The sequence below is a fragment of the Leopardus geoffroyi genome, chromosome B3, assembly GCF_018350155.1.
Source record: "Leopardus geoffroyi isolate Oge1 chromosome B3, O.geoffroyi_Oge1_pat1.0, whole genome shotgun sequence".
In the NCBI taxonomy this organism is placed as follows: Eukaryota; Metazoa; Chordata; class Mammalia; order Carnivora; family Felidae; genus Leopardus; species Leopardus geoffroyi.
This window is the reverse complement of record NC_059337.1, coordinates 108,544,473-108,556,511: the sequence shown is the minus strand read 5'-3', so window position 1 is coordinate 108,556,511 and position 12,039 is coordinate 108,544,473. Positions and strand designations below refer to the sequence as shown.

General features: G+C 39.2%; 1 protein-coding gene across 3 annotated transcripts in view; it reads right to left on the bottom strand.

The window, feature by feature from the left end:
* SNAPC1 (small nuclear RNA activating complex polypeptide 1) overlaps window positions 1-12,039 on the bottom strand; it is a 43,536-nt gene that overhangs the window by 25,243 nt on the left and 6,254 nt on the right. The window contains exons 1-6 of one of the 3 annotated variants that reach the window (XM_045451187.1): window positions 8,183-8,295; window positions 6,010-6,092; window positions 5,707-5,866; window positions 5,413-5,553; window positions 4,444-4,548; window positions 1,353-1,511 (exon numbers count right to left, since the gene is read on the bottom strand). In XM_045451187.1, the coding sequence (XP_045307143.1) occupies window positions 1,353-1,511; window positions 4,444-4,548; window positions 5,413-5,553; window positions 5,707-5,859 (558 nt within the window). In that variant the 5' untranslated portion in view covers window positions 5,860-5,866; window positions 6,010-6,092; window positions 8,183-8,295. Of the gene's footprint in view, window positions 1-1,352; window positions 1,512-4,443; window positions 4,549-5,412; window positions 5,554-5,706; window positions 5,867-6,009; window positions 6,093-8,182; window positions 8,694-12,039 lie in introns of those variants that run through there. The other 2 variants (XM_045451186.1, XM_045451188.1) reach the window with 2 other exon arrangements.

The following is a 12,039-nucleotide window of genomic DNA, read 5'->3' as shown; positions in this document are numbered from 1 at the left end:
AATAAATGTGGGTAGAGGAAGCAAACTGTTCCCTTCTTCTCAAGACTGTCATCTCATCACTTTCTTTGTTTATCTTTTCTAAAATTAAGTTTTGGGGCGCCTGGGTGGCGCAGACGGTTAAGCGTCCGACTTCAGCCAGGTCACGATCTCGCGGTCCGTGAGTTCGAGCCCCGCGTCGGGCTCTGGGCTGATGGCTCAGAGCCTGGAGCCTGTTTCCGATTCTGTGTCTCCCTCTCTCTCTGCCCCTCCCCCATTCATGCTCTGTCTCTCTCTGTCCCAAAAATAAATAAACGTTGAAAAAAAAATTAAAAAAAAAAAATAAATAAATAAATAAAATTAAGTTTTGAGCCAAATCCCTTTATATAATGAAAAGCCAAAAACTGGCAACCAATCTTTCTGAAAGACAATATATAAAATAATAATTCCCATCTAGCATTTATGAAAACACTAATACATTATCAGACACATAATAAGTCATCAGAAATTGCTTATGTTTTACTTTTATTTTTTCCTAAAAGTATTTACTAAAATAAGATGGAGTGGTGATTTCAAAGCTAAATTCAGCAAGGCTGGCCATGAGGTTTCCAGGGTAAAAAGTTTCTCTAGGTGAAAAGGTTACTGTGGAATGTGGGCAGCTCCAGTGTCAGTATCTGGATCAGAAAACTAAACTGAAAATCTGTAAAACTGTGTAAAACTAAACTGTGCTGATGAGATCTGTAAATGGATAAATCGAGGCAGGCAGAGCATGCCCTCTCACAATGGAAGAAGTCACCACTCAGGTCTAGCAGTCTGTTGCCATGCACAAAAGTGGGACCACTATTACAAACCACTGATTTTTAACAGAAGCTGGATGTCTGGAATTTTAACTGAAGTCCACAAATATTTAAGTGCCAGTAATTATTTTGACATTTTAGAACAATTTTAGGATCAACACTGTGTCAAACAAACCACACGTGTGTGTAGGATTTGGCCCAAAGACCGCCAGTGTGCAACCTCTAGAAAATGCTAAATTATAAAGATTGGAATAAATCTATGGTATACCAAGATTACTTATTCCTCTAAAGTTAGATAGATATTATATATAATATATGTTATTTAATACATATTATAGAATTATTATTGATAATTGTGTAAATATATATATAATGACATACAAGATGTTTGTAAGGTTAAATAGCATTACATAGCTGATAACTGGCAAAGCCAGACCTAGAAAAGTAAAGCTCTCGAAATCTTAACTCCAGGAGAATGTAGCCACTCAACTAAACTGCCTCTCAACCTCATCATCCCTGTCTAGCCATTAGTGTAGAATGCAAATACAACAGTGATATATTAAACAAGCAGTCACATACCTTTCTGTCTTTGTGCCACTGCTGATGCTCTAAAACTATGTTCTTAATATTGTCAAAAAAATCATCCTTTATCAAGCTGAGGGCTTTGTCTGGATTGGATTTATCACCTGAAATTATATGTTTCATATTCTGATAATGATCATGAACATTCAGCATTTCCTAAAAGTGAAAAGATGAATCTTTCAGTTCAATTTTTGAGGAGAAACTTAAAGGCAAAACCAACACAAAATAAAATGACACTCCCAAGTGACTAAGTTGACAAAGAATAATAAGCTACAGTATATTGAAAACAATATAATCATACAACCCAAATAGTACAACTTTATTAATGGTCTCCCCAGAGATCCACTAATCTTCACAAACCTCAAAGCCTCTGTGCCTGTCCCCATAAGCTCCATCATTACTTCACTAGTAAGATCCACGATTAAAAGAAATAGAAGGCAATTTATGACAACATTTGAGGCATCACTTAGACATTCTTCCCCAGAAACCTCCAGCCAGTTGGGCAGGTCTATGGGGTAAGGGAAAGATAGCACATTACAGGTAGACTTCAGAAATCAGATAAAGCCAGTATTGAGACTTGGCTCAAAGAGCAGCAGAGAACGACTGACACTCCCATCACAGATGACCACTGCAACACCCGAGTCATCCCCAAGTTAGGCTACTCAATTCATTTCTAGTAGGTTTTGATGGCATTGACAGGGATCTGTTCAAACAATCACGAGCTGCTGGGCAGTGCTGAGTGCTCACTCATGCAGGACCTTCAAAGGAGAACACTGTCCAGACATGGGGAGCCCCTAACTTTGTACAGCTTGCAGTGTGCTGAATTCCATTATTTTACTACATGCAATAAAATACAGAGGAGACCACTAGCTGGATCCGGTTTTGAGGCTGAGTTCTGTCATTTGCTAGACTGTGACCTTGAGCAAATCCCTCAATCTGAGAATCACATTCCACATTTGTACAAAATTAAGTGATGCCATCTAGCCCACTGTAAACTATGAAGTGAGCTTATACAAGTGGGAATGTTCTATCAAATGTAAAGCAACATACAAAGTTAAAGGATTAAGAAATAAAAGAAAGTACATGCACCTTGGAGCCTTATAGGCTTGGACATTCAAATCCAGTGTCTATACCTTACTGTACCCTACTTTATGCAAATTACTTACTTTCTCTGAACCTCAGTTTCCTTGTTTTTGAAATCAGGAAAATACCACCTCCTTTGCAGGGTTACTATGATCATTAGTGAGATAACAGACATAAAACACCTAACAGTTCCTGGCACGTGCTGAACACGCAACACATGATAGCCACTACTGTATTATAATTGTAGAAGTAAAGAAACAAAGAAATGACTGGCTTAAGGTCATATTTAAGTAATAGAGTTATAATTCGAAATCAAAAGTTTCTTTTTCCCCATATGCTTTTTTTTTTTTAATTCCAGTATAGTAAACATACAGTGTTATATTAGTTTTAAGTATACAACACCGTGATTCAACAAAAATCAGAAGTTCTGATTCAATATCCTAGTCTCTTCATTTTATTATGCATCCTTAACCACAAAGCTAGAACTAATGAGTAGCTGAATCATGACCCAAATTCAGGTCTGCTGACATGTAGGCTTAATAGCATTTGCAGGCGGAGAAGCAACGTAGGGAAGTATTAAATGTAAGGATTACTATGAGAACAGGTGAAAGACTGCACAAGGACAGGGTGAACAGAGTCAACAGAGGGAAAAGGCTCTTAAAGCAGGTCTGTGGTAAGTGAAAGACCCTACAAAAAATCACGATGACTTCACATAGAAGCTTCTAGGAATAGGCATTCCATAGCTTGGCCCTTTGGACCCTTCTCCCCAATCACCCTAAAAGGATATGCCTTTGTTCACCCCAGCTCTGTTCTCTAAAATCTGTCAGGGGCACCTGGGTGGCTCAGTCGGTTAAGCATCCAATTCTTGATTTCAGCTCAGGTCATGTTCTCATGGTCATGAGATCGAGCCCCACATCGGGCTCCATGCTGAGTGTGGCACTGGCTTGGGATTCTCTCCTTCCCTCTCTCTCTGCCCTTACCCTGCCCATTCTCTCTCTCAAAATAAAAATAAACTTAAAAAAATAAAATATAAAATCTTCCATACCTGTTTGCTGACATAGACAATATTTTCAAACAAAGGAACCTGTATTTCAACACTTTCAGAACCTTTAATTCTTAAAAGAACGTAAAATCAAAAACCATGTTTAAGAAGGTATGTTGACAAAAAATTAACTTTCTACCACCATATCAGTCCACAACCAAAAATGGGTTTTGTTTCAACCTCAGGGCAGTGCTATTCCATGCATGTAAAATTCTGGGAGTCTCACTACTTATTCATGTGAAAGATGATTTTTCTCAATACTGACAACTCAAATAAAATACCAAAATACATTAGATGGTAAAGCTGCTTTAAGACTGTGCCTCTTAGAGAGCCAAAGCATAAGAGACTCTTAAAAACTGAGAACAAACTGAGGGTTGATGGGGGGTGGGAGGGAGGGGAGGGTGGGTGATAGGTATTGAGGAGGGCACCTTTTGGGATGAGCACTGGGTGTTGTATGGAAACCAATTTGACAATAAATTTCATATATTGCAAAAAAAAAAAAAAAAGACTATGCCTCTTATCCATAAATCTTGATTTCATATTTTTGCTTTATCAGAACAGCTTTATTGTTTTCAGTGGCTTTTAAAATAAGCATTATAAAAAGCAACTTAAGAAATACATAGTGTTAAAAAATAAAAATTAAGTCACTTAAAATTCTTGTTTTATGACCTATTTAAAATCAAACATAAATGGTGGCTTCAGTATTTGAATCTAAACATCCCAAGTCCAAGGGCAGTCTTCTATATTTTTTGCTTCTCACAGAATTTCAAGATTTATTCCATAAGTTTTCATATATTTAGAGTGTATTACATCTGATACTTTAGAGAAACAATAAGCATTCTATGATTGGTTAAAATCATTAGAAAAAATTTCAGTATCCCTAGATGAAGGTGTAACTTCTATACATAGTTAACAATAAAACATTTTTTTTTTTTATTTCAAGAGCATAAAAAACAAATTTACCTCTAACACATCAGAAGTGATAAGTTTCATTACACGATCATTTGGGTCCTTAAATTCTTCTGTAACTTCAGCTCGTTGAATTTTCTTCTTCATTCTATATGATAGCTGTGTGATAATGAATGTCTTTTAAAGGACATTTTTTTAGATAATCCATTTTCCAAAGAGTATCAGACTTTTAAAATAACCTTTAAGGGGCACCTGGGTGGTTCAGTCGGTTAAGTATCCAACTTCAGCTCAGGTCATGATCTCACAGGTCATGAGTTTGAGCCCCAAACCAGGTGAGCTTGAGCCCCATTTCAGGGGAGCTCGAGCCCAATTTGGCCAGGCTGACAGTATGGAGCCTGTGTGGGATTCTTTCTCTCTCCCTCTCTCTCTGCCCCTCATTCACTTGTGCCCTCTTTGATAGACAGACAGATAGATAGATAGATAGATAAAATAAAGTATTTAAAAAAATAATAAAATAAAATAGCCTTTAAGATGTCATGCCACATGATTATAAATTCAAATGATAGAGAAGTTACATGATTGGCTAGCTGATGTCAGATCCAGAATTAGGACCTGGTGCTCTTTTAATCTAATATCTCAAGTGTCATAAGACTGAAGAAACATATTTTATTAGTGGACATTTCAATTCTTCACCAACTGACTTTAAAATTCCTTGGTCTTCTTTCAGTAACCTCTCTGATCTGAATAAAGGAATAAACAAATGGCAAATGCCAAATCTCATTTCCTATTCTAACAATTTGCTTAACAGATGGCATCTAGAAACACACTGTATTTAAAAGCAGAGACTAAATTTTTGTTTGCAAAAAAAAGTTATCAGAAAGCATTTTCTCCTATTTTAAGACACTGTTCTAATTGTATTGGAAATTATATAATATTCTTTCTACTTTATGGAGACTGAGGTACTTTATGAACAATGAAGTATAATTTCTCATTTTGAAAAACAATCTATTTTAGATAACATACCAATTTGGGCATTGCTGTAAAGTGAAATGCTTTGTCTAGTCGCAGTTTCCTAAAGATATAAGCTGCATCAAAATGTTGTGCATTTATCAAATCTTGCTGAAATTTTAAGACTTCATCCCAATCTTTCAGGGCAACTCTAATCTACAAACAAGAGAGTAAAATAGTTACTAAAGGTATATCTTTTTCATTAATGTATTTTAATTTTGAAACATTGGCATTCCTGTTTAAATCAGTTTGTTGTAAAAATACTGTACCTGTTTCCTCTTTCTGCTGAGGGAAAATAACAAGTATTACCTTTTGTTTTGGTTGACACAGTTGGGTGTTATATAATCCATATAGCAGATACAAAGCACCAACTCTGATCTGGAAGGTGTAGGGCGGTAAAAAATATTGCCAAGCCAAAGCTAATGCTTCTTTTGTAAACATGTTCTTTTCTAAATTTCTCATTCTACCACTAGAAAACAAAGAGAAAATATATTATGACTCTAAGTAAACCAGTAATGAACACAAATTAGAAGAGGTATATTCTCGCAGCTACTAGAAACTGGATGGGCATTCCACATCTGATCCTTTCACAATTCAAGCACAAAAACTTACTTTTCTGCTGTGCTTCTTACACTGAGGAATAGGCATGCACCCAGTAAACAGGATGCATCTTCCTAAGGCATCAACTTTACTTGCTGAATAGGGGAGCAAAGGGGGAGGGGCTACAAATTATTCCTGGTTAAGAATTTAAAACATTTTTCAAAATTAAAATAACCATGGTTATATTACAGAATAAAATACAAAAGTTATATGCCTTCTAATATACAATGGAGATTTTCCCCAATACTCTCAGGGATATACTCTACACCTCATTAGTCCTTGAGACACCTAGGTGAAAAAGTTAAAGAACCACAATACAACATAACCCACACCCTCCTCCCAATTCTGCAGGACAAAGCTCACCAAAGCCAAGAAGGAGCAGGGTAGAAAAGCAGACTTCACTATACTCCCAAAGCCTGGGATCTTCAAATAATAAATACACTAAAAGAATGCAAAATACTGGGGCGCCTGGGTGGCGCAGTCGGTTGGGCGTCCGACTTCAGCCAGGTCATGATCTCTCGGTCCGTGAGTTCGAGCCCCGCGTCGGGCTCTGGGCTGATGGCTCAGAGCCTGGAGCCTGTTTCCGATTCTGTGTCTCCCTCTCTCTCTGCCCCTCCCCCGTTCATGCTCTGTCTCTCTCTGTCCCAAAAATAAATGTTGAAAAAAAAATAAATAAATAATGCAAAATACTTACTGTAGTATTAGCAACCAAAGCAACTGCTAAAGAAACATCACCACTACTCAAGTAGTGTCTACTTTTTTTCTCATTTTACTTTTTCCTCCTTAGCTAAATATATGGAGGTAACCCGCGCAATATTTTCCAATATCTGCTTTACCACCTACTAGCTGTGTGACCACGGAGATTACTTAATCTCATTAAGCCTCAATTTCCCCTTCCATAAAACAAGGATAATTATGTACCTGCTTTTCAAAGTTGTTCTACGGATTAAATACATTAAGCTATAAATGTATTACATTTAGTAGCCATTAAAAAAATTAGTTCCTTTCATTAACTGTACAACAAATAGCTCTCTATCCTCCATCCCCCGCAATATACAAACTACACAGGTAATTATTACATCGAAACAAAGAGAACTTTTACTTCTGATTCAGGAAAACACAGTCTTAATCACAAGAATTCATTCAGCCAATCATTTAGCTTTTTCAATATTGTGTGTGTTATGCTAATGAATATCAAACTTATCCAGTCACTGTCCTCACAGAGCTCTGTCTAATGGAAGGAAAACTTTAAAGCAACAATAATAATAATAAATGAATATTTACAGGGCAATGAAGGGTACCCTTAACACGTATTAGCTCATTTAACACTCATGACTGCAATAAGAGGTATTCCAGTCTCCATGCAATGGATATGGAAGTTCAGGCAAGTAATTTGCCCGAAGTCAGAGTTACTCTTTGGGCTGTGATTCAAATTCAGGCAGTCCCGCTCTGTAATCTGCTTGCTCTTAACCGCTATACTCTACCACCTTTTGAACTACACGCTGAAAATAACCTGTGCTAAGTCGAGAGATAAAAGAAGCATAATGCTCTGGGGGAAAAACCCAGTATGAACGCCTGACTTACTCTAGAAGGGCAAAGGAAGGCTTCCCTGAAACACTGTTCATTTGAGATTAATCTGAGTTTAGAAAAAGGTGGTCTGGCAGAAGGAACTGGGGGGAAAGCTCCAGGCCCAGTAAAGCCTGAAGAGGACCACAGGCGGCCTGGAGCAAGACAAACCACTGGAGTGGTAAGCAGGGGAAGGACAGGATCGGACTGGCACTCTAGAAAGACAACTGTGGTTGTATGAAAAACGAATTCAGTCGTGCAGCGTTCTGTCTTTGCTTGGGTGTTTGTTTTGTTTTTAAACAAGGGGCTTTAGGAGAACAAGGCTGGAGGAGGGCAAATGGTGGGTGACCTGGGCCAGGGTGAGGAAGAGGAGATGGAGAAGACGGTTTAGAAGGGTGGCCAGGCAGAAATACATACTCGGCAGGAGGCCACAAAAGGACGCAGACGAAGCCAATGAAACTGCCCAGGAAGAAGGCCCGGGAGAGCTGGGGGCAGCGTGCAGGTGCTGCAGCCTTCCTCAGCCCTTCCCAGGAGCAGCAGCGCTTTGGGGAAGAAAAAAGCTTCCTACTCCGCCTCTGAGCAGGGAGTGATGCGAGGGTAGCGGACTAGAAACACCCACCAGAAGATGGTCCCGAACTTCATGCTCCTCCAGAGCTCCGTGAAGTCCTCGAAGCGCACGCTATCGGTCTCCTGGAAGCGGCTGAGCAGCGCCTCGCAGTCAGTCTGCAGGCCTGCAGGAGTCCCCATGCCTGCAAAAGCCCCTAGACCACGCGCGGACCAGCCGGCGGCTGTCGCCCAGGAAACCGAAGCCGGACGTCCCGCCCCCTGTGCTTGACGTACTTACCTTATCCGGCCCCTTTAGCTCCGCCTCTAGCCGGACTGGTGGGAATTGTGGGTTTTGCTTCTTGCGCATGAGTGGATGTGTGCCCGTACCTGCTCTGATCTGCTTAAAGATAGAGGGCTAAGGTCAGTTCTCTCAATTTCATTGAAGAAGTTTCTATCTCAGGAGTCGTGTGAGCCCAAGCAGGATTTTAGGTCTGCATTAGGCTAGCTTATGTAAATTGGCTTTACCCTTACTTTCCTTTAAAGTGACCCTGGGGGCGCCTGGGTGGCTCAGTTAAGCCCCTGACTTCGGTTCAGGTCATAATCTCGGGGGTTTGTGAGTTCGAGCCCCTCATCCTGCTCTGTGCTAACAGCTCAGAACCTGGAGCCTGCTTGAGATTCTGTGTCTCCCTCTCTCACTGCCCTTCTCCCGCTGGCACTTTGTCTTTATATCAAAAATAAACATTAAAGTGATCCTGGAGTGACAGAAGTCAACTTTTATAGTTCGGCAAGAACAGGTCCCATCTTCCACCTAATTCTTCGTGGAAACAGGATCTAAAGAAGACCTTTTACTAGGAAATGAACTCCACTTATTCTCTCATAGTTTACAACCACATAGTATAGTGTTCAATGTGTGTCTCTCGTTGTAACCATTGCAGTCTTCTGCAACCGCAAATTGAGAAACTTGTGAAGATCTCCCCACCGCCGCTCACACCCCTATGTTCATAATAATCTGGCCTAGTACTTGGCAGAAAGTACGTATTTATCGATTATTTGGCTTAATTGGCACTCTGTGTATCCTCCACCTCTTACTCCCTGGAGCTAGATATGGAGTAGTATGCTGGACTTCTCGCCATTTTCAGATTGCAGGGCATGCTATTTTTATTCTTTAGGAGTGGTATGCCAATATAATGGAAAGCATTAGACCATCTGTAGATGGAGATTCAACTCACTTAACTTTCCTGATCATTGATCTTTTTAAAAAAATTTATGTAATATTTATGTATACAGAAAACCTTATGTAACATGTCTAAGATAAGCATAACAATGAAGTGAACATTTGTGTACCTTCTACCTGTGGAAGAACAGGAACAGGAACAAGTCTGTCACATTCATCTGTGAACTCCTCCCCTAATTTATTCCCCTGCCTTTACCACTACCATGGTAACAGCTACCTTGTTTTGCTTCTCATTCTTTTGCGTCAGACTTCAGCTCAGGTCATGATCTCATAGTTTGTGGGTTCAAGCCCCTTGTTGGGTTCTGTACTGACAGCTCAGGGCCTGGAGCCTGCTTCAGATTCTGTCTCCTTCTCTCTCTCTCTCTGCTCCTACCGCACGTGTGCTCTTTCTCAAAAATAAATAAATATTTAAAAGTTATTCCTTGTTTATCTTAAATACAGTTTAACTGTATTTTAAAGGACGTCCTTTATTTTTCTTTGTCAAATATGGCAATTCTACTTACACATTACAGCAGTATATATATACATATGTATACACACGTGTATATATGTATATATATACATATATATGTAGAAATGTTGGGTGATAATGGGTGCAAGTGTAAAACTTTAAAAGATAACGTCAAATCGTTTTTCTAGAGTGGTTGAACGGATTGTCACTTCAATATCCGTGTATGGCAGTTCCAAATTCAGCCATATCATCTCAGAAACTTGATACCTAATTGTGCTGTTAACATTCATTTCTGTGATTATTAATGGTTGTGCATCTTCTTAAATTCTAATCTTCTTCCTGTTCCCTCTACTATGAAATGCTTGTTCATATGTTTTGTCCATGTTTCAATTGGGTTGTTTGCCTTTTTCATACTGATCTGTAGGATCACCTTATATATTCTGGATCTTAAACTGGTGTTTGTTATATGCATTATAAATATCTTTCCCCAGTCTGACTTATTTTTGTTTACTATCTTTATGGTGATATTTGATATACAGAAATTCTTATTTTTACTGTAGTCAATTTTTAAATCTTTTCCAATAAGGACTTTTGTCGATACATATGTTCTCTATATTTCATTATAGGGAATACCAATAGCGTAACTTAATAGACCTTAAATGCTCAGTGGCTTAACATAAATGAAATTTATTTTTCTTTCCCATTAAATTCAATTAATGGCAAGTTGGGATGGGAAGGGTTCTGCACCAAGAAGTCATCCAGGGACCCAGACTGATGAAGCCTCTGCTGTCTCCAGTCATTGGTTTTCAAGAGCACGCTGAGCCCTGACATCTAGTCTGTAGACAGGGAAAGAAAGAGGATGTGAAAGACTGCATGAGAGACTTTATGGGCCCTGCCTGGAAGTGGTACACCCTCAAAGGTGGTCTGCTGACCTCTGCTGGTCTACAAACTATTACCTCCCCATCACTCTTTAGTACAGAAATTAAGAGTAAGTATTTGCAAACGCTTACTAGCAATCTGGCAAAGTAATTTTATGTCTGTTAAATCTAATAATAAAAAGTGGGACTGCATTATGACATGACTTTTTAAATCTCAGTCTTCTGGTAATTTATTTCTTTTTTCCATTTACAAAAGCACTGGTCCACAATTGGAGAGAAATTGTCCATTACCACAGATAGTTTGAGAAGTGCTGGGGTACACCATTTCAGTCCATATCCCGTTGGCCAAAAGTTAGTCACATGGGCCCACCCAGAGGCAAAGAGACCTGAGAAATGTTGTCCCTAACTGGGCAAACTCTTCCTCACAACTCCAATCTGTGGAAGAGGTACTTAATCTTTGTCGACCTGCCAACATTGCTGCCACAATTTTATATCCAAAGTCTTAAAGTATTGCCTTTCACTGTTAATTCACTATATCCATCTAAAAATGATTTCTAGGGGTGCCTGGGTGGCTCAGTCGGTTAAGCGGCCGACTTCAGCTCAGGTCATGATCTCGCGGTTTGTGAGTTCGAGCCCCGCGTCGGGCTTTGTGCTGACAGCTCATAGCCTGGAGCCTGCTTCCGATTCTGTGTCTCCCTCTCTCTGACCCTCCCCTGTTCATGCTCTGTCTCTCCCTGTCTCAAAAATAAATAAACGTTAAAAAATAAAAATAAAAATGATTTCTATGTATGGTATGGGTTAAGGATCCAATTTCACTTTTTTTTTGCATATATATAAATATATATATGCATGTATGTGTAATTTCCTAGCACCTCCAACTGAATAATCCATCCTTTCCCTAATGATCTAAAAAGTCACTTCTGTCACATACTAAGTGTGCAGGGCTAACTGAAGCCAATACACAATTGTGTGGCTCTGTACCTGTTGTTACGATGTCAGAATATTTACATTACTGTTAGTATATATAATTTATTGTAGCAATTCTGAATACCTGTTGCTCCCCCTTTCCCATGGGGCTTGCTGTTTTTGTGGTTTCTTTCTTTATTTGTTTACTTACCTTATTAGACTATTTTAGTGAAGTCCATTTCCCTCTTAAGGCCACTTAAGAGCCTAAGTAGCTCTTCAGAGGGTACAGCCCTGGCTATGCACACACTTGCCTGGGATCACAGTGGTTTTACCAAGGCTTTCTTTGGCTGTCTCTTTTCCAGAGCTCTCTGTTAAAGAGCCTGACTCTGTTGGTATCACACCCAGCTATTAGGCTACCCCAATTGCCTATTGATTGCTCCACTGTTTTTGAGTGTGCTGGG